This window comes from the organism of the source record quoted next, unplaced genomic scaffold (assembly GCF_019419815.1).
Source record: "Pyrus x bretschneideri cultivar Hongxiangsu unplaced genomic scaffold, Pyrus_bretschneideri_v1 Contig17, whole genome shotgun sequence".
NCBI lineage: Eukaryota > Viridiplantae > Streptophyta > Magnoliopsida > Rosales > Rosaceae > Pyrus > Pyrus x bretschneideri.
The window spans coordinates 5,859,484-5,882,081 of NW_025999468.1; the positions used below are offsets into that span (position 1 = coordinate 5,859,484).

General features: G+C 35.6%; 2 protein-coding genes across 6 annotated transcripts; one reads left to right on the plus strand and one right to left on the minus strand.

Annotated features, from left to right (window-relative positions):
* Positions 1-4,055: 4,055 nt before the first annotated feature.
* Positions 4,056-11,442, minus strand: LOC103968119 (uncharacterized protein At5g08430). 4 transcript variants are annotated; one of them, XM_048581587.1, is made up of 10 exons: positions 11,098-11,439; positions 10,693-10,876; positions 9,405-9,484; positions 8,299-8,486; positions 6,251-7,067; positions 5,866-5,972; positions 5,444-5,503; positions 5,152-5,202; positions 4,894-4,964; positions 4,056-4,492 (listed from the first exon to the last, which is right to left on the minus strand). In XM_048581587.1, the coding sequence occupies exons 2-10, from the start codon at positions 10,842-10,844 to the stop codon at positions 4,348-4,350; spliced, it is 1,671 nt and encodes a 556-aa protein (XP_048437544.1). In that variant the 5' UTR covers positions 10,845-10,876; positions 11,098-11,439; the 3' UTR covers positions 4,056-4,347. The 4 variants fall into 4 exon arrangements, with proteins under 4 accessions (XP_048437544.1, XP_048437545.1, XP_048437546.1 ...); XM_048581588.1 differs by having other exon boundaries at positions 11,092-11,439; XM_048581589.1 differs by lacking the exon at positions 4,894-4,964 and having other exon boundaries at positions 4,056-4,519; positions 11,098-11,442.
* Positions 11,443-19,142: 7,700 nt separating this feature from the next.
* On the plus strand, positions 19,143-22,238 carry LOC103968133. Of its 2 annotated transcripts, XM_048581591.1 has the most exons (5): positions 19,143-19,415; positions 19,576-19,793; positions 19,830-20,070; positions 21,420-21,479; positions 21,573-22,238. In XM_048581591.1, the coding sequence occupies exons 2-5, from the start codon at positions 19,588-19,590 to the stop codon at positions 21,918-21,920; spliced, it is 855 nt and encodes a 284-aa protein (XP_048437548.1). In that variant the 5' UTR covers positions 19,143-19,415; positions 19,576-19,587; the 3' UTR covers positions 21,921-22,238. The 2 variants fall into 2 exon arrangements, with proteins under 2 accessions (XP_048437548.1, XP_009379750.2); XM_009381475.3 differs by having other exon boundaries at positions 19,576-20,070.
* The last annotated feature ends 360 nt before the right edge of the window (positions 22,239-22,598 follow it).

Here is a 22,598-nt window from a genome sequence, read left to right on the forward strand (position 1 = left end):
GAATGGTGGCCGTTTGGCTAGTTAATTATGTTATTGCATGAAGTAAAGGCCACACAATTCCTTAGTTCTATTTATATTTGGGACATTAAATTCTTACAACGTTAACAAGCTTTGGCAATATTAAACCATGATGAACATGTATAATCAAGAGACTGAAGCCGAAATAAACGACATGAATTTTATGTTTTCTGTGGCTTTTAGCTCAAGGCCTGTCATTAATTTTATACAGAACATATATCAAGTACAACTAATCGTAAGGATTTCCTATTTGCATGAGTACAACAGAAACACTCACAGATCTTAATCATAAGAAAATTTTCAAATGATGAGAAGAAAATAAAAATTTCAGATCAGGCGAAAATTATACCATTGGTTTATTAAAAACTACATGAGCTAAATTCTTCCAGATGAATTGCAGACAAGCCTATACTCCCCTTTCACTCTTTGGAAAAACTCCGATGAAAGAAATCATACATTGCATTCAAATTGCATAAGAAAATGACAGAGGTTTTTGGAGTTCCGAGAAAGTTAATGTTAGGTACACCAAATTTTTAGACCAAAATTGTGACATCCCACATCGCCCAGGGGGAGTGATCCTTATATGTATATTTCCATCCCTACCTAGCACGAGGCATTTTGGGAGCTCACTGGCTTTGGGTTCCGTAGGAACTCCGAAGTTAAGCGAGAAGGGGGCTAGAGCAATCCCATGATGGGTGACCCACTGGGAAGTTGCTCGTGAGTTCCCAAAAACAAAACCGTGAGGGAATGGTAAGCCCAAAGCGGACAATATCGTGCTACGGTGGTGGAGCGGGCCCGGGAAGTGATCCGTCCCGGGCCGGGATTTGACAATTGGTATCAAAGCCTAACCCTAGCCGCATGTGTGCCGACGAGGACGTCGGGCCCCTAAGGGGTGTGGATTGTGACATCCCACATCGCCCAGGGGGAGTGATCCTTATATGTATATTCTCATTCCTACCTAACACGAGGCCTTTTGGGAGCTCACTGGCATTGGGTTCCGTAGGAACTCCGAAGTTAAGCGAGAAGGGGGCTAGAGCAATCCCATGATGGGTGACCCACTGGGAAGTTGCTCGTGAGTTCCCAAAAACAAAACCGTGAGGAAATGGTAAGCCCAAAACGGACAATATCGTGTTACGGTGGTGGAGCGGACCCGGGAAGTGATCCGTCCCGGACCGGGATGTGACAAAAATCATGTCATGTGTCCCAATAAAAAATAAATACTTTAATCAACACTTAAATAATAATTCAATCATCAACAAACACATTATATGATTTATAAAATATGATTTAAATACATGGTCTCTCTAACATTATCATTTCCGTATTGTAACGAATGCACATCATATTATTGTCTTTCATTCCACATGTATTACAAGCTGTATAAATCATGTTCTGATTAATAGATACACACCAAAATGTGTTTTACTTTGTACTGTTTTCCCTTATCCTTTTTCTTTTGTTTTAATATATACCAAATATAAATCGTATATCCTTATGAGCTTATTATCAATTCCTACTCTGTTTCTTCTCCTAAAAAGGTACACGATTTAAACTTGGTAAATAATAAAACAAGAAAAATGAAAAGTGAAAGCAGTATATATAATGTTAATCACATTTTCACATGTATCTATTAATCAGATTGCAAATTTTACGGCATGTAATGTAATACACGTGGAATGAAGTCAAACAATAAATGTGATGTGCATGCATTACAATATGGAAAGTAAACCTTCTCATAACTACAAAAATCTCTGTCATTTTTGTATATTTTCTCTCATTTGTTTATGGACAATGAAAGAGGAGTATAGGGTTTCCTGCAGTTCATCTGAAAGAATGTCTCTCATCGTAGTTTTTAACTCTTTATAAACCAAAGTATAAATTTTGGCCTAATCTGAACTTTTTTTTCTTCACATCATTTGAAATTTTTCTTATGGTATTAAGATGTGTGACTGCTCTGTTGTTAATGCAAAACAAGGAGAAAGAAATGTTGGGAGATGTGGATGGATGATTGACTATCTATGATTGTTATACTTTCTTTTAAGGCATATTATTTGATAGTGACATTCAAGTCAACTGGATGGTACAACACAAAACCGTCATCATGTTTTGTTAGAATTTTTATTTATTTATTTACTTTTGTGTCTAATGGAACAATTTTAAATTATTCTAATTCTCAAATCAAAAGGATTTGAATTTGGATGGCCTAACCAACATCTGAGCGAAAACATACGCATACGTATATATGTATTGAAATTACTCTGATTTTCAAACGAGGAAAATTCAAACTTGAGTGGCCTAAGGTCATGTACACATGCGCGCGCACCTTAACTAGACTAAAACGTTTCTTATTTTTAAACGAGAGAAATTTAAACTTAGATGGCCTAACCAAGCGCGCGAAAATACACACATACACTGAAACGCAATCAGGAAAAGTGAAAGGGAAGGGAGAGTGAGGAACTGACATGTAGTCGCATAGCATGAGGTATCCACCATCTTTGCAGGTGCAGCACCAATCCTCTACTGCATCTTCCTCCTCGTTTATTATCTTCTCTTCTTCTTCTTCTTCTTCGTCCTTGACCTTCTGCCTCTTCTTCGTCCTTGATCTTCTGCCTCTTCATCCTTGGCCTTCTATCTCTCTAGATCTCTGGTCTCTACACACAAAATCCCCCAAAAAACACCATCAACACCAAATAAATAAACAAATTACTGCTTATAAAAGCTCACATATACAAAATCCAATCCTTCCTTTTACTTTAACATAAATAAAAAGCTCACACACACATATATATAGATACATACATACATACATACATACATACATGCAGAAACAAAAAAGTGAGTAGTGAGAGAGGTAGAAAATACCAAATTGCAGAATTGTAACTTTACCACTACCATGCATGTTCCAGAATCCCCAGTGAAGGAAGGAAGGAATCAACAAATAATAACACAGCTTGGGATTTTTTGTTTTGAAAAGAATTACAGCCTAGTTTTTTATTTTATTTAATTTTATTACCTAATGTCTCCCCCGCTTATTCCGATTGTCTTGTCCAGTCCTATCCAATCGATATTTCCTTTTCAATCCACCCACTAGGAAAATTTAGGGAACATTTTTTCTCAACACCTTATTTACCATCGTTAAGTGAGTTTAAATTTCAAAATTTATGTAGTGTATAGACACAAATTTTAAAATTTAAATTATCTAACGATAATAAATAAGATAATGAGCATTACTACACATATATTGAATAAAATAACAAAAAGAAAGAACCTGCTTAGTGAGTCAGTAATTTGTAACGCATGCATGTATTGGGAATCCAGATATATATCCGGCCGTTTTGTTTGGCAATTCGAGGCTGCAGTTACATTCACACTCTTTATGCGGTGGCACCAGCACAACCCCAGGGCATATCATTGTAGCTCTATGATGATTGCATTGAAGCAATATTGGATCTGATAACATCACAAAACTCTTATATTGTTATCACTTTTCAGCTTAGACAACACCAATGCATATACACTTGTCATATAAGATTTACCTAATCACTTTTAACATTCAAATAAAATAGTTGTTGCTACTTAGTACTACGGTCTAATGGTATTCCTCTTCGTTTGTAAATGAGAGGTCTTAAGTTCAATTCTCGTCAAAGACGAATTTGAATCATATTATTGCTAGTTCATTGTGAGGCTAAGCACACCTCCTCTCCTTTAGTGTAGACTCAAACTTGATTTTAGGGTTTTCGGGCGATCGCACTTCTCTAATTCCCTCCTCCGTCTTTTCTTACTTCCATTCTTGACTTACCTAAGCGCACCCCCTCTCCTTTAGTGTGGACTCACTCTCGATTTTAGGGTTTTTGTGCGATCACGCTTCTCTAATTCGCTCCTCCCTCTTTTCTTACTTCCATTCTACAGTTGACTTACCACGTTAGGTTGGGGTGTTACAAAGGCGACTACCTTCTAGTGTGAGTCTAGTAACTTGACGCTGCATCGATCCCTCTTTTGCATTTGTTTGACTAATGCATAGTGGATTGTTTTCTAACTGAGAAAGAATACTTAACACTTCACACAATCGTCTGTGGCAGAAAGGAACCACAGACTTGATCTTTGTTTTAGCTTCTTGACAAGAAAATGAGAAACATAAAATACAAACATATCAATACAGTAACGATAGTCGATTTGCTGGCCATGTCTTAAACTGCAATGAAAGCAGTTCTATTCCAAGCTTAAAAGGACAAACGACATACAGACTGGAAAACTAACAACGCACATTGCAGCCCTTTTAACACAGCAGTCTCATTTCAATATGCTGGTCGAGCCTAGTGAGGAAACACTTCATCGATTATCAGCTTTTACGGCATCCACAGGACCAGATTCAGCCTCTAAAACCTCCGCAGTGACCTTTGGCACCTCCTTTAGTAGACCAACTTGAACAGAGGGTTGCTTTAGCATCTCTCTCTTCTCCATAAGTTCCCACAGCGTTGAACATAAAGTTGGTTAAGGTCCTCTGTCGTTCAATGAGACAAATTGGCATAACACAAATGTAGGTTGACAGATGCTCAAGCACTTGTGCGTGTTTGTGTTTGTGTGTGCATGGAGTAAAAGTGATGCATGAAGAACCAAAACCAGATATTTCCAAGAAAATATTATCAATAACTAGAAAATTTGGCATCTCGTTCGACCACTGCTTTTGACTAGATGCCATTCATGGTTGAAAACTGGGCTCTGAGGTGTAACTTTCCTTGAGAGTAAAAAGTAAAAAACAAAAAACTGAAAACCAATGGAAGGACTTCAATCTATTAAAAAAACAAACTTGGATTAATGCACTCAAAGCTATGAAAATTTAACTATGGAAGTTTTGTATAGACTATGGAAGGATATTCTCTTCTCCGTCCTTTCTCGTTTGCTCGATCAATGCAGTTCTGTAATCTGACCAACTCTCTCTCAATCCACTGATAACAATATGTCAATTTAAATCAGAAAAATGATGAGCAAGCAATTTGCCTCCATGGCAGTGCACTAGTCCTATCCAGATAAACTCGATATGACAAAAGCTTTCACATTTTGTTATAGAGTGGGGGCATAGGGGGAATAGGAAACAGATATAAGAAATTAATGCCATAAAGTAGAACTACTTACATGCTTAGTTATATCCTCATGCAGAAGTCTTGCCTTCTGTTCAAGCTCGGCCTGTCGAACAATAAATTATGGTTAAAGGTTGAAAAACCATCGTTCACAAAAGATAGATATACATATGTATATAATGCACTAAACGAACTTTCATGACATTCGATTTTTAAATATATATAGTTGTCCATATGAATACAGATCATGGTGAGCCACACAAACCAGAAAGAAGATAATTAAACTGAAAAACAAAGAAAACTTGTTATCCTAACTAGACAGATTCAAGAAGGGAACTTAAACTTACAACTGTAGGTTTCCTTAGCAGGCCATTTGCCACATTTTCCCGCAACTCCTTACATTCGTCCTGCAAGTAGCACATATTATTATCAAAGCAACAAACCGATCTGTGTATTTCCAGAATTGTGAATAACAAAATATTTATAGCTTAAATGTGGACAAGACAAAAAGTTTAGTTTCTCAGTTATCAAATGTGTATATGAAGTACCAAATGTTCAACACATTGATGCTTGAAATCTTAAATCTCTATATAACCAAAGGGGATTGATAGAAATTGGTCTCTGTAACCAAGTCGTACTCCTCCCCCTCAAAATATGTAAGGTTGAGGATTTGATTAATAGGAGTGGAGAGCTCTCCAATTACTAAACCTTCTGAGGAAATTATGTTACGTATACGGAAAACTGAATAGTTCTTATACTGGTCAATTACCTCAGTGAAGTCTGAATCTGCCAGCCTACAAATGGGAATATCTCTATTGGAAACTTGCAGGAGAATTTCACCATCCATTCCATCAGCTGTTGAGCCTTTCTTTATGCCTGCGAGGATATAAAAGAAAAAAACTTGAATAAATCAAGGAATTTCAGCACCTTAAAAGCCTGTGGAGAAAATAAGAGCATTCCCGTCAACATAGCACCACCGTAATGTTTGAAGATCAATCTTACATTGTATGCCGAGGAGGGGCATATCCAATCATTGATGGATCAGCATGTTACATATATATTGAATCGAAACAGATCAGACTACAAGGCTAACAATTTTTCCAATCTGACATTATTAACACAATAACAGATTATATATTTCCAAAAAACAATACCTTCAACTTGTAAAAGTTGGTGAGAATTTGTCAGACGAAGCCTGGCATCATTTTTAACTCTCACAAAAGTTCCCAGTAGCTTGCTATCAGAATTTTCAGGCTGCTTCAAGAACTCCTCCACTAAACTCCTCCTTAAGTAGACAAGCTTGATATTTTCAGGAACTATGGATGCAAAACAACTTTTCTGGATGCTAGGACTCGCTTCCTTTTCAATAGATGCTACACCTGAGCTCTCTCTTCGCTTCTTGCTTGCTATCACTGTATCTTTCTTCTTGTCTTCCAGCTCACTATCATCTTCATCTGATATAACCAAGTTCTCGGTCATATGTTCCCCCAGAAGACCATATATTTTTATCCTATCCAGGGACTTCTTTCGGAAAATAGAATAAAGCTTCTCATCACATATAACCTTTTTCTTCTTTATTGGATCAAAAAGGTTTCTCTCTTTGATATAATCATAGATGATTGAATCCACATCATACTGCGATAACTTGTTGGTTGTATCTATACCAATAGATCGCAGGAACTCAATAAGAGCTTTGGATGCCCATCCGATATACTCTTGCGCCTTCCTTTTTCCCATTGGTCTCTGAAATTCTGTGTCTGAAGTGTCACTATCAGATATCAGGTCAAAAGCTTCTTCAGTCTCACCAGCTTTTACAGAACCAAACCTGCATGTTTTATTTTCTCCCCTCTTTAACAGTAAATCTGCGGAATAGACATCATCTAAAGTCAAACCTTCGTTTTCCTTTATGATTTCCCAATATTCTTTAAATAGGCACTCAAATGTATCTCGATCCTTGAAGTCTATTTTTTCCTGAAATTCAACAACCATACAACCAAAAACGGAAGCATAGATAATTAACTATATGATAGATGGACATATAATCAAGAGGCTGAAACTTAAATAAAGGAGATGAATATATGTTTTCTGCGGTTTTTAGGCTTTTAGCTCAATGCCTGCCATTACTTCATACAGAACGTATATCATGTTCAAGTACAACAAATCATAAGGATCTACCATTTGAATTAACTACAGAACAGTCATAGATCGGAAGAAAAAATTCTAATGATGTGAAAGAAAAGTTCAGATCAGACAAAATCTATACCTTTGATGTGAAACAAGAAGTTCCAATCAGGCGAAATTGTACCTTGGTTTACAAAGAGGTAAAAACTCGATGAGCCTTCCAGATGAATTGCAGAGAAGCGTTCTCCCCTCTCACTCTGTGAACTCAGATGAGAGAAAAAAAATATACCATCCCTTCAGATTCCACAAGAAAAAGACAGGTTTTTGTAGTTCCGAGAATTTACCTTCATTATTGTAACGCATGAACATCACATTTATTGCCTGACTTCATGCCACATGTATTACATGCCGTATAGATACACGCCAAAATGTGATTAACTCTATACTGCTTTCCCTTTTCCTTTTTTAAATATTTACCAAGTGTAAACCGTGTATCAGAGCTTCAGATAAGAACAGCGAAAATAAAATCAATTCATATTCTGTTTCTTCCCCTTTTAGTTTAGCTGTTCTTATCTGAAGCTCATAAGGATACACAATGTATACTTGGTAAATAATAAAACAAGAAACAGGAAAAGTGAAAGCTATTAATCAGAATGTGAATTATACAGCAAGTAATACATGTGGAAAGAGTTCGGACAATAAACATTATGTCCATGCGTTACAAATTATGATACTGAAAGTAAACCTTAGTGAAACACCAAAAACCTCTATCATTTTCTTGTGCAATCTGAAACTGTCGTAAATTTTTTTTCCCATCAGAGGTGTTCCCAGAGAGCGAGAGGAGAGTATTGGCTTGTCTGCAATTTCAAGAAAGCATCTATCTCGGTGGTAAATGACAATAATGTAATTTCTAAAACAATATAACCTTCCACATAAATCTTGACATAACCCAAACAAAGATGCAACATTATAGAACTACATGCTAGAATTTCCTACAAATATAATAATTAATAACAGACGGAAACATAAACTTGGAGATTTTTGAACTAGTTAATTAACAAAGTGAGATTAATTATCTTACTCCATTTAAACCATATTCTGAGTTTTGCTCTGCCAGTAGAATAAGCTCCAAACACTCCTTGCAAAACCCTTTCTTCCCTCTAACCTGTGTAAACTTAGAACCACTTATGCAATGTCGACATGCTGAATTCGGACAACAGAAGCAGTAAAACTTTGGGGTACTAAGGCACAATGCACAAGAATGCATCCCTGAAACATAAAATTGCATCATCTTTCAAACTTCAATACACAAATTCTCCCAAGTATTGCAAATATGAAGATAAAAATCTTTTTATGGAAGTGCTTAACCATGTGCATTTCTGTGACAGGAAATTTTCAGACATAAAAAATGCATTTATACCATTCTAAATGTTAAGAACTCTTTCAAAGATGTAGTACCATGTATACCAATCATGATCAGATATCCAAATGAAAAGATCGTAAATAATATGGATATGTACACTTGTGAAGTAGATGAACAGCTAGAACATTCAAATTAAAAGATGCACAAGAATTTCTTGCATACAAGAGCCTTCTTATGGGGGACTTCGGAAGACAAGCACTAATGAGTGTATGGTGGCCGTTTGGTTAGTTAATTATGCTATTGTATGTTAATTAAAGGCCACACAGAGGGCCTGAAATTTCAACTCTGAACACTAGTTTGAAGTTGGGGTCAGTGCCATTTACTCTGCTTCAAGAAGTTCTCTTCGATTCTATGGATTTGGGTAGGAACGACAAAAATTTGGTTGCTGAAGCCCTTTATGTGGTTCAACACTTGGAACAGAAAAGCTTCATGGTTCTGCTTAATGAAGAGCATCCCAAAGAATTGAGCGCACGATATAATTCCTTTAGTTCTATATATACATGTTGCATCAAAATCTGTCTTTTACCCACATCCCACTCTGCACCCCAAAACTGATAGAGACAAAGAAAGGGACTCATGGATTTTACAAGTTGGTTTGGAACGAAACAAAATGAAAGACAAAACAGTCAGAAGCATCACACGAGCATTTTTTAACATGAAACCAGTGATGGTTCATCAGCCTTCATGCATGCATAATACTCCATGTGCAATGATTTCAATTGAAACACTCATGTATCCTCATTGATAAATGTGAAGTTTCTTACTACAAATCCAGCGCTTTCCGGCCCCAGCAAAGGATTTCTTTTTGCCCACGCATCGAGCATGATATACTTTTAAGCAGCCCCTGAAATGAGTCAGGTTGTTAATAATATAGAAGTAGAGAGACATTCTACGTCTAGGCAAAGAAATAAATCATTGAAGAAATGCGAGAAGGAACCAAAATGTACAGGTTGAGGATCGATAGAAGATGAAATGTCTTTGCTTTAGATAAACATAAAACTCAAGAAAAATGGAGAAAGGAGTTTATGAATTGACTTGTCATGAGAACATTCTAGTATCGAAAATCACACACACACAAGCAAATGCTCTCTTCTTTCTCGATTATTGACACGTTATCAAATAATCAACAAGACAATCGATTAAGTTAAAGCATGTTTGAATATAGCTTTTAATTCAAATTCTGACAACAATAAATGCTATGGAAACAGTATCTTCATCTCTCTGTGATGATCGTTTGCCAAATATTTGGCACATAATAATCAGAACCGCACATTTGGACTTGATTTCACCTATTGATGTTTCATATTTGACAGTTTGGGACCAGAAGGAGAACATTTCCATACAAAAATACAAGCTTATTTTCCCTCATAAAGAACTCCGTTACATATGAAGAGGTTGTTGCTTAGGTCGTTTGGATGATCCTCTCTCAATATCTTCTTGAAAGGGAATGTTGTACTGTTAAGTTAAAAGTGATATTCAAGTCACTAGGATGGTACAACACAAACCCATCACTATGTTTTGTTGGATTTTTATTATCTATTTATTTATTTATTGTGTCTAACGGAATAATATTCTAAACTACTCTAATTCTCAAACAGGGAGAATTCGAAATGGATGGCCTAACCAACATCTACACGATGTGCAAAGACCTATATATATATATATATATATATATATATATATATATATATATTGAAATTACTCTGATTTTCAAGCGATAGAAATTCAAACTTGGGTGGCCTAAGTACGTCTACACGCGGGCACGAAAGCACCTTTATCTAAATTGAAATGTCTCTGATTTTTAAGCGAGGGAAATTCAAATTGGGGTGCCCTAACCAAACGTGCGCGCAAACACACACACACACACACACACACAAATATATACACACATTTTTGAAACTCAATGAGGAAAAGTAAAAGGGAAAGGAGAGTGAAGAACTAACGGGTAGTCGCATAACATGAGGTCTCCACCATACACACACACACATATATACACATATTTTTGAAACTCAATGAGGAAAAATAAAAGGGAAAGGAGAGTGAAGAACTAACGGGTAGTCGCATAACATGAGGTCTCCACCATCTTTGCAGACGAAGCACCAATCTTCTTCTGCATCTTCCTCCTCCTCCTCCTCCTCCTCCTCCTCCTCCTCCTTGTTTGTTATCTTCTCTTCTTCCTCCTCCTTGCTCTTCTGCCTCTTCATCCTTCCCTTCTATCTCTCTAATTCTCTAGTCTCTACACACAAAATCCCCCCAAAAAACACCATCAAAATCAAATAAATTAAGTAAATTACTGCTTAAAAAGCTCGCATAAATAAAATCCAATCCTACCTTTTGCTTTCAACGTTTGAAACCGAAAAATTAAAAGGCATATACATACATACATACATACAGCGAGAGATACATAGATACATGCAGAAACACAAAGGTGAGGAGAGAGAAACTGTATACCAGTACCATGCATTGAATCTATGTTCCTGCAGAATCCCCAGTGAAGGAAGTAATCAACAACAACACAGAGAGCTGCTTGGAGTTTTTTTTGGAAAAAAAACCTGGGTACAACTCAAACTAGTTTTTATTTATTTTTTTAATTTTACTACCTATTATATCCCCTTCTTACCAATAAAACAAACAAAAAAAAAAAAAAGGAAAAAATTGATGCACTCTTGCTAGACACGAAACGAGGTTGCGTATTCCAACAAAACGAAAAAAAGAAGAAACGGAAATTGTTGAGAATCCCAAATAGTACCCCCTTGGTCTTTGGTTGGAGAAATTTTTCCAAAGTACTTGAGGTAGAAGTTGATTCTTTACATGGAAAATGAAAAAGGAATTTAAAATTAAATATAAATAGTATCTAATGGAAACTGACAGCACGATGTACGGTAAACGATTACCACGAAGAATCTCAGGAATTCTTAAAAAAAAAATTTGACGATGATCCTCTTCTACTTTACATGTCATAATATAAGTGTAGAGATGTACCAACTTGTATCAGATTAATCAAAAATTTTCTCTTGTTGATTGAGATACAAGGTTTAATTTTTGTTTATTAATTTTCTCTAATTTAATATGACAATTGAAAGTTCAGAGTAATATATGAGATGTAAAAATGAGTATGTAGATAGTATCATCTTAATTACTGTTTAGAGAGTTTGTGATTTGACATTATTTGCTCTTCCCAAAGTGAATGTCTCTTCAATCTTCAACCTATTTTTTCTAAATCCAATCTCATTCGGATTGTCTGTCTTGTCCAGTCCCCTATCCATTCAATATTTCCTTTCCAATGCACCCACTACACGACTACATCTGAGGACGTCTTTGATTTTGTCGGAAATGAGATATTCTGAGTGTTTTATATTTTAAATATTTTGATTATTATACTTCAGAAATCCGTATTTCGATTATAACCACATAACGGAATTAATTTGCTCTTCAATGGTTGAAAAGGAATTCCCCTCCATTTCACTTTGAGGTTAATTTATGAAACTTCGAGTTTATGATTAAAATCATTGATATTATAAATCATTTTATCTTGATCACTTATACAAAAAAATCAATTTTAATTGTCAAACCACACAAAATCATATGAACATAATCAGTAAAAGCATTATGAATGGTCAATTTGTTTGCTATCGTTGATTAACTAAACAATATTTGTTTTAATTAATTTTTTATAAAAAATAATCTTACAATGTAATTTATAATGTATATATATATATATATATATACACGATTCCTATTATAAATACAAAATTTTGTAAATTGAACACGAACTAAATTAAGAAATGAAAAGGATTCTCTTTGGATCCACTTAGTGGAAATCCTAGGAATCTTTACATCTTAACCGTTCATTATACATCGTGTGACCAGTTTTCATTAGATACTATTTATATTTAATTTTAAATAAAAAAATCAAATAATTTTTTATCGCATAATACATGATGAATGATTAAAATGTGCAAAACCTAAGGATCCCAACAAAATGAATTCCCATGAAATTCAATTCCATTAAGAAAGAAATACTATAGTTATGACGCATGTATTAGGAATCCAGTTGTCAGGGTCGTTTTCGAATTAAATTGTCTTTTTCCAGAGCATTAAATTATAAGTCTAAAAGGTTATAATTTTTCTTTCGGTAAAAGTAGGGATAGAGTTTTTTGCCAAATTACTATACCAATCAAATTACCAATCCTACCATACTAAAGTTATATTAAAAAATTTGTATCATATATTTTTGGTACGGTAATGGTATTCAAAATCATTACCAGTGGGCTACTATACCGTACCACAACTATTAATATTATATCATTTATTTATTCATTTATATATAATTAGATATTATTATCATTATATATGCATTTTATATTTTCTTTCTAGTCATTTATCCAATCATCTCACCCTCTAACCTCTACTTTTCCAATTAAAAAAATAAACCTTTTTGTGCTACGACTCTTCATCTTTTCACTCATCTCGCCACCGACTTCATTTATGTTGCTCCAGTTCTGACGACTCTCTCTCTCCGAAGTCCATCTCATCTTCTCCTTCATCAACGTGGGATATTTTTCTCCTTGGCTACGTCTATCAAGCTAACTTTTTTACAATTTTAAAGAATGTAGAGATGAAATTTAGGAATATTTGTACCATTTTTTTAGGGATATTGGTTCTTTCATCAATTCTTCCTTCTATTTACTTCTTGTTTCTTAAATGAATCTCTATAAAATTCTCATAATTAAATAAAAGAGTTTTAGAAATCCAAATGAAGTGGTCAAAACACGTTTGGGCTTTGAATTGGGTTGGAAAAAAAATCAAATTTTGGCCCAAAACAAAATAGTAATTACCATTATCATACCATGCCAACCAAACTATTTGGCATACCAAAATTTTGGCATGGTAATGGTAATAGATTTTGTTATACCAAAAGTTTGGTATGATAATTGGTATATGGGTTTTGTTACGGTAATCGTACCAATACCACCCTTAAGTAAAAGTGTAAAATTTTGGTTTCAAAGGATGTTAAGCCTAATTTACTTAAAAAAAAAAGAGATATTAAGAATAAGTACCCCTATAAGTATTAACTGGAGTTGAAATTATTTTTCAGCATATTTAGGGATTATTTTTTTCTGAAATAGCTCAATGGGGACTTTACATAATTTAACATATCAACCAAATTTTGTCAATAATGCATGCACTGGTCACGTGAGTAAATTTTTTAACGAAACATAAATAATAGCATTAAGTACTTAAAACTTTCTAAAATTTTGGTGTGATTTCAAATTAGTCTCAACATTTCAAACGTTTCAAAAGAGTATCCAACGTATAGGAAATATCACTTCCGTCAAGTTCCAAGTTAGGAGAACCGTTAGGTGCTTACGTGACATTTCAATCATTTTTTTTTTGTCTTGAAATAGTTTTGTACATAGCTAAATTGATATTGTTTAACAAGGCATGGAGATGATGCCACCATAACATTAGACTAAAATTTGAAAAGAATTTTCTCTTGTTTGGGAGAAAAGGGAAAGAGAGAGAGGAAATTTTGAATGTTGAGACTAATTTGACTAGGGTTGGGCACGGGCTAGGCCGTCCCGAATTTTGGAGGGACCAGACCGAACCGAATCTTGGCCAGGCCAAACCAGGGATAACAGATTCTAATATAGGAACCAAACTTAACCCGGCCTGGTTGAAACAGGCCGGGTCCACGGGTCCTTGGTTTTTTTTTTTTTGTTATATATATATATAAACTAACATTTCCATATATTCAAATTCATTCCCAACAGTTCACATTTGCATAGATTCACAGTTCACTTCACTATCAAATATCAGTGCAGTGTAGATTTTGCACTACTCCCTACACAAATCACATCCAATCCAAATACAAAGTCCAACATCCAAGTTCATAGATTAACAACATCACATTGTCCAACATCGTTCGATAAATTAAATCCGAAACATTCAAAATAACATTCATATCCATTTGCCCCCTGAAAAGTCAAAAGAATGGAGTGAATACCTTGAACTCATAGCAACATCAAGAAACTTTTGTATTTCATCAATATCATTTGTTGTTAAGGTTGTGGCAAACTGAAAAAACCCAAAATAAGAAGAATGGTCAGAATCTCAATGTAATCAATATAGACTTATGGTACTATTAAGTAAGATGACACCTTGTTTTGTCTTTCTTGCACCTTTTTTTTTTCTCATTAAAGTTGCAAACTTGTCTATGAAATAATATTGTTGATGCCCTAAGGCATCATCAACCAACACTAATAAACTACCAGAAAAAAGGATGAAAAGAAACAGCACAGTTGTATTAATTAGTTTCATGTGTCTAATACAAAGACACATGAAACTAATACAAAGGCATTGAATAACAAGAAACAACACAACTTACATTTCTAACAAGAAGTTGAATAACAATGGTAACAACTTACATTTCTAACAGCTTACATTCCTATTAAAACTTGTAATCAAGAATTCCACATATCCATCCACATTTTGGATGAACAAATACAGGTTTAATTCAATTGATTTCAAAACAAAATTTGATAAAGTAGAGAAGAAAATAAGGGTTTGGTTTTTACCTTTGAGACTGAGTATTAGATTCAGATCCTTAAAATGATGGCACTAATCACATAAAATTGACCTAATCTGGTAATTAGTTAGCATAATAAACACAATAAGTGATTCAAATTACAACGAAATGCCGAAAAACAACTAAATCAAACTCGACCCATATAATATTTATGAATTTAACACCCGAAATAAAGCAGAGAACTCGAAATGCAAATCAATTATATACACAGAGGTTGGTTCTTACCTGTGAGACTGAGAGAAAGGTGACAAATCGAGAAGATGAGTGGTGGGGGTGATTGGGTTCTGCAAGTCTGGGATGTCGTCAAAGTTGCTGGGCCGTCGTGATGTCAGGGTGGTGGAGGGGAAGGGACGATGCACTCGAGATGGCGAGAGAAAGGTGACAAATCGAAAAGATGGGTGATGGGGGGACTGGGTTCTGTAAGTCTGGGATGTCAAATCGAGATGGCGAGAGAGAGGTGATAGAGAGGTGACAAATCGAGAAGATGGTGGTTGCCAGGGCTGTCATGATGTCGGGGTGGTGAAGGGAAGGGGACGATGCACTTGAGACGGCGAGGAGAGTCTCAAGTGACAGAGTCGAATTTGATGGGTCGAGGACGAGGAAACCTAAAATCAACAATTAAGATTGGATGGAGATCAATCTCATCTGTCTATTCTAATTACAAACGGGCCGGTTTGGGTACCCACGATTCTTATACTTCAGGAACCGGCCCGAACCAAAAATTTCAAAGGCCCGCCCCGCCCTGTTTCTGTTTTTACAAAATTAGGAACTAGCCCGTACCCGCCCTGAACCTTGATTACCAGCCCCGACCTACTCGTTTGCCCACCCCTAAATTTGACCATGAATGCCACATCACGTCATTAAAAAAAAAAGAAAAAAAAAAGAAAAGGAAAACTAATAAAAAAAGGCTTGCAAACTTTGAGTTTTAATGGTAATGACAAAATAAAGAGTAAAGTGAATAGTACCAGGATTGACTTTTTAGTGTAAAAATGTGGTTTTTCGTTAAACTAAACAGTACCGGGAGCTTTTCGTTAAAATTCCCTAAAAAAAATGATCAAGAATGCCACGTAAACACTTAACGGTTCTCCTAACTTGGAATTTAACAGACGTGATATTTCCTATACGTTGGATACTCTTTTGGAATGTTTGAAAATGTTGGGACTAATTTGAAATCACCAAAAAAAGTTGGAGGTTTTACATATTTAATCCTAAATAATATAATTAATTAAAATATTATAACGTATATAAAACTTTGAAAAATATAGAAGATTTTTTTTTTTTTTTTTGAAAAAGGGAGACAACTGGTGACAAGTTACATTATCCATCCGTTCCGGATTCAGAGAGGCTATAGAGAATTTTACCTTGCATATGACCACATTCAAACAAACTCACCAACTAAGTTTTTTTTGTAATAAAAAATATTTTAGTAGGTAAATTTAGTGCTCAAATGTCAAAGTGTCTCCTAAACGTTGACGCTAGGTGTTATTAGAGCATCTCCGGCAATTTTCAATTGCCCTTGTAATTGAGTGAAATTGCTTTTTTTTTTCCCCAAAAAAACTTGCTCCAACAGTGAAAAAATGAGAGGGCAATTGTGTAAAGGGCATATGCTCATCTAGCCAGTCACCTTACCAATTATTGAGGGTGCTTGCGCCCGAGTGGAGTAGCATATATCGTTGATCTTTAATTATTAGGAAACTAATGAAAAGAGTTCAAAAAGTTTATATTTTAACAAAAAAACCGGGCCATAAATTTATGTAATAGTTAGTACAAAGTCCAACATTTAATGAGTCAAATCAACATGGCCCAACATAAACAACCTTGTTGTTTTTCCAAATTTACCCCTAACGACTTTTTATTCTATGTTTGTATTTTTCCGTTAGTGATTTCAGTTTAAATAATATACATCATTCTGTTTAAACTAGCTCAATTTAAAAAGAACGAAGAATGGTAAACTAGCTCAATTTACTTATAGTGGTGTATCCGTCGATACTTCTATTACTGCAGAGTCTACGCTCAACCAGATAAACTCTCGAGGTCGAATTTGCCCATTTTTTTTGTCTTCAATGATAGTGTATAAAAACAAAAGCTTGAAAAACCGATTTACATCAGTGTCAATGATCATATACCTTTGATAGGTGGCTTGTATTTTTGATCAGCCTCAAGATAAGGCTTGAAACACTGATTTATACACTACCGTCCATATAAAGCTTTATGAGACTTCAAAATGGAGTTGTTGCCGACTGTTGGCATATATCTTGGCGTTATTCAAGCATCGGCTTGTACAACTGCATTGAATCTGCAAAACAAGTCATGCTGCAGTGATATTGTATAGATATGCTAACATATGATATAAGAAGCAGGTCTTGGTGATTACATACCTCTAAAAATATGTGATTCAAATCTTGTTAGATCATCCAGTTAGAAGAACCTAGCAGAGATCATTCTCCTCTTCATCGCCATGCTGTATTTTTGCTATCTTAGCCTGTGTTCTCTCCATAATCTGCCTCTTCTGCAGTTCCAAGTCCCTGTGGAAATCCATCCTCATCTTCTCCAAAACAAAATTAATCGATTTTGTAGTGTTTTTTTGAAGTAAAATTCATAGATTTATGGAATCACAAACATTCAAATATATACCTCTTCGTCGACAGTGTGCTCGGATGAAAATTCTGGCTTTTGTTCGACTTTTAGAGGTATTCAACTTGATTTTGTTCTTCCGATTACTGAACGTTGCTGGATTTCGAGCTTCAAATTTCAAATTTTAGGGTTTCTGGTTGGTTTACAGTGGAAGAACAACCGTTTTCAAATTTTAGGTATTTTTAAGGGTTGAGTTTGGTGGGAATTGATGGTGCGAATTCAGAGAATGACAGTATTGTAAACTTATGAAACTTTTAGCTGGCTCTGTAATTTTCCGTTAGGGATGTTTTGGTAAATTGATTTTTTAATGTTTTGGGCTTAGAGAATTCAGCCCATGTTCAAATTTTAGAATTTGTCCTTATTATTAATATTTAAGCCCTTTTGATTAAAGAAAATTTTAGAGCGATTTTTTTGTTAAAATAAATTTGTGCCAAATCCTTTCTATTAAAGTTTCCTAACGTCATTATTTAATGGGGCTTTTAGATCCAGGTCCAAAAAAGTAGAGTGTTTTTAGGAGTGAGTCTAGTTATCTAATTATATGTTTTTATTTCTTTCATACTCATTTTATATTTTCTAAAAATATTAAAAATCAATTAAAATCTTCTAATATTATGCATTTTCCAACTCCAAAATAATATATTTAATATCTTGTAAAACAACTAAAATAAATTTATCTGCAAAACATTCTACCCTAACTCAAGTAATTATAACAAATATATGAATGTATATAATATACCTACACGTGAGATATGAAACCTAATTAAAGGGTAGAAAAAACATAACATACCTACAAGTAAGACACATTAATATGTGACATGTTGATTATAAAAAAAGAATCTGTCATATAGGTAGATAAATATAATTAACCTGTAATATAGGTCGATTACAAAAATTAAAAATAAAATCTATAAATGGGGTTTAAAGTATGAGGAAGAACGAGAAATAACAAAAAGATAAATAAAAAGAAATAAGCAAAGAGATAATTGGGAAGAAATTTGATTTTTATAATAAATCTTATCATTGAACAGATAACTATTGATAATTAAATAATTAAATATAACAAATTGGACTTTTTTTAATAAACTGGACTATTCCTACTATTGGCTCAAAAAATTGGACTTATATCAAGTTTCCCCTTATTTAATTAATATGGTACGTGGCCAAAACCTCATAGATTTTACTGTCATTTATAAGGGAAGGGTAAAATCGCCTTTTCAGGTCCAAAAAACCCTTCAAAACCGTTTTATTTCTCCCGAAATTGCATCCCGGTCCTTTTTTTTGAACGAACGTATAAAGGGCGGGTAAGAGTCTAGGGTTTCACCAAGAAATAGAAAAGATGAGAACTTTAGTACGACTACTTGTTCGCCGGAGAAGACGAGCCAATTGAGAACGACGGCGATGCATTTCCAGCTCAAACCCTAAACCTAAGAATCGAACGAACGAAGCCCTAGCGCTGTTCAGCCTCTTCTCTTCTCTGCCATTGCCACCTCTCTTCTCCGTCTTCTTCCTCTGCGATTTTACGTCCACAACCCTAATTTTCCGATTGCAATTGGTACGAATCGGAAACGATTTAGCGATTTTTATTACTTTAATTTCTTGCAATTTATCTTTCTTTTTTTTTCTTTCAAGATAATCGGAGATTTGGCGGGAATGGAAATTCGTATGAACTGCGTTGAATCTAATGTGTTGAGTGTGTGATTGTTTTTGCGCAGAGTGTGAATTCGATGGAAAACCTTCACAGCAACTCGAAAATGGCGAAATTGGACACACGATTGCTCAGAGGGAACTTGGAGAATGTGGACGTCAACACGCCGTTGTTCAGGTACTTGTGCGCTCAGTCTCACTCTCCGTCACTTTCTCCGACGGACACCTTGAAGCAACGTCGCCGCCACCACTCGCTGCTTTCGCCTCTGGAGAATCTGATGCAGAGGTCGCCGCTCTCGCCTGTGGAGAATCTGATGCAAAGGTCGCCGCTCTCGCCTCTGGAGAATCTGATGCAGAGGCCGCCGCCTCCGACGGTTTACAGAACGCCGATAGGAGCGGTGGAGAGGGAGGAGGTTTTGGTGATGGACGGTGTTTTGGTCACCGGAGGAGGAGGGAGGAGTTCGAGGTCCGCATCATCTTCGGATTATTTGGGGAAGACTCCGTGCAAGACTGATCTTTACAGGTCCTGGGAGGATTCTCGAAGTTACACTTCCAAATATCAGGTCTCTCTCTCTCTCTCTCTTCTTGTTCATCGATTCTTTCTTAATATTTAATTGTTTATTTGCTAAGGAGGAATGTTTAATGCCTGGATTATTGTTTTAGCAGCATTATGATTGTTTCTTTAGAAGATTGGTGTGAAATTATTACTTTTTTTTGTTGTTGTTTTTTCGTTGTTTTCGAGTAAAAGATTTCTGTTTTTGGAATTGAAATTCGACAAATCTTGTATGCTGGTACTGTATCCATGCCACACCTCTTGCTTCTTCGCGTATTGATTTCGGTAGTTTCCTCAAACTCTCGCCTCCGTTTTTGTGCATGTACTTATTAACTGGTAGAATAAATCTAAGGCCTCATTCAGTCTCTAGGATTGGATTAGATTGAGAAACTCTAAATTCTTAGAAAAGCGATATTCGCTTGATTAATATGTTAGGACTAAAGCAGAAAATGTTGTTAATTGCTTCCTCGAAATAGGTAAACATACACGAAAAATATCTTCCAACATTAAAAATGCTTTGAGATTGCAGATAATGCTATGGTTAATCAAAATGATGGTCCATGCATTATGAACTTCCGTTGATGTTGGAAGGTGTGTACAAAAAAGAACTTAAATTTGACCATCTGTTATAAATATTGAAGTAGCAGATAGTTCCAAAGTGGAGGTTAAAGTCTGAGACTTGTTCGAAGATTTGTACTTGTCAAACTTAGCCGGTTTACTGTTCCACATTGACTGTTTGGATGAAGTTAAACTCTAAAGTTTACGTCTTTCTCATTGGATTATGCAAATGAACAAAGGTTCAGTTGGGGTTGAGTTGCAGTCTCGTTAAATGAGGAAGTACTGTAAGTTTTGCATTCTTGGTTCTGCCTTTATAGGCCATAGTCAATTCTAGTGTTCGAGTGTTTTCCTTGTACTCATATGAACGTTGCAGTAAAGTTATATTTCATTAAGTAGAGCTGTGTTGGTTGCTGTCGACATGACTACCTTTTTTCATCATACAGTCTTGGAATTAACTAATTGAACAAGTTTTTCGATAGTGAAAGGAAGCTGGTATCTTTGGCAGAAAAATGAAAGCTGTTAATTTCTACTTGGTTTTGTTTTGATTTGTTGGCTGGTGCTTTATTTGAGATGTTGGTTTTTTGTACTTTTAGTTATTGTTACAAATTGGTTTGTGTTGCGGTACTTTTGGTGATTTGTGTGTTTTAATATGTTGGCTCCTGCTGCTTGTATGTTTTATGATAATGGTATTTGGTGTTTCAAGATGATTTGTGCAGAAATTTCTTTCCCGATGGTGAGTATGTAACCAGAATACAATTTGCTGCAGATTTGTATTGATAAATTACCATTTTTATCTTTCAGTATGCTCATGGAAAAGAAAAGCAGCGTCCAACTCGTTGCCCTGTCAAGAACAAACCTGAGGTGAACAGCTGTGCAGTGCATTTTTAGCTGTTGGCTATTGATATAGCTCACCTACTGAAAATGCCATTGTTTCTTGTGTGTTGGTTTGTCCAGGCACATATGTGCAAGTCATACACTGCCACAAGTTATCCATGCCCACCCAGCCCCAAGTCCCGATTTATCCATCCCGTCATGCCATCTGCAGTTACACAAGCAGCAGGAGCCACAACACAAGCGGCCTCATTGACTACCCCCAAAAACACCATATCAATCCCTGCTACCCCCACCATCTGCCTGGACTGGTCACCCCAAGATGACGGCATTGAGATTGTATTGCCGCATTCATCAACTGGAACACCTCCATCAAGGGAAGATATAGATTCCTACATCAGCGGCGTTCTTTGTGGTCCCACTAAAGGAAGGAGATTACGAGTGTTTGCTGAGATTTATGCAGTGCAGTGAACTGATTGGTACGGAGAAGCTTCCACTTAAGACCGAAGGCATAACAATGTACATTCTTCCGATTTCTTCTTCTTTCAGTCTCAACTTTTTTCCGACTCGCTGCTCATATTGTAGTACGGAACAGGATTCGATCGAGCACGAATTCTTGTCAACGAAATACTTGTTGACGGGGCATTATCGATGCTGTTACCCCAGTACACTGTACAACAATGGATGATATATTAGCTATAAAAACTTCAAATTCCCAGTGTAATTACGCTTTGTGAAAACTAATTGGTTTTCTAGGCCATATTCGTTAAATGAGGTCTTCTGCCTGTATCTTCTTCGTGACTCTTGCCTTATTTTTTGGCACTGGTGGTAGGAAAATATTTCTGCTCACCGCGGTTTGAGATACGGTGACTGGTGAGCATTACTGCGACATTGATTGCCATTGGATGAAATTAAATTTGACATTTTATGCCCCAATAAATTAATTGACACTCATCTAATCGCACTCAGTGTGGTCATGCTCACCACCATACTACGATGGTGAGTCAAATCTCTACCGTCTACTTGCCAATTTGATGGGGAATACCAAGTATAATATTGTGCAGTCCAACTAAATGGACTCCACAACTTTGGCTCAAATCACCAAAGTTAACCTTGTCTAGAAATTCGAACAGTAGTCACTAAAACGAT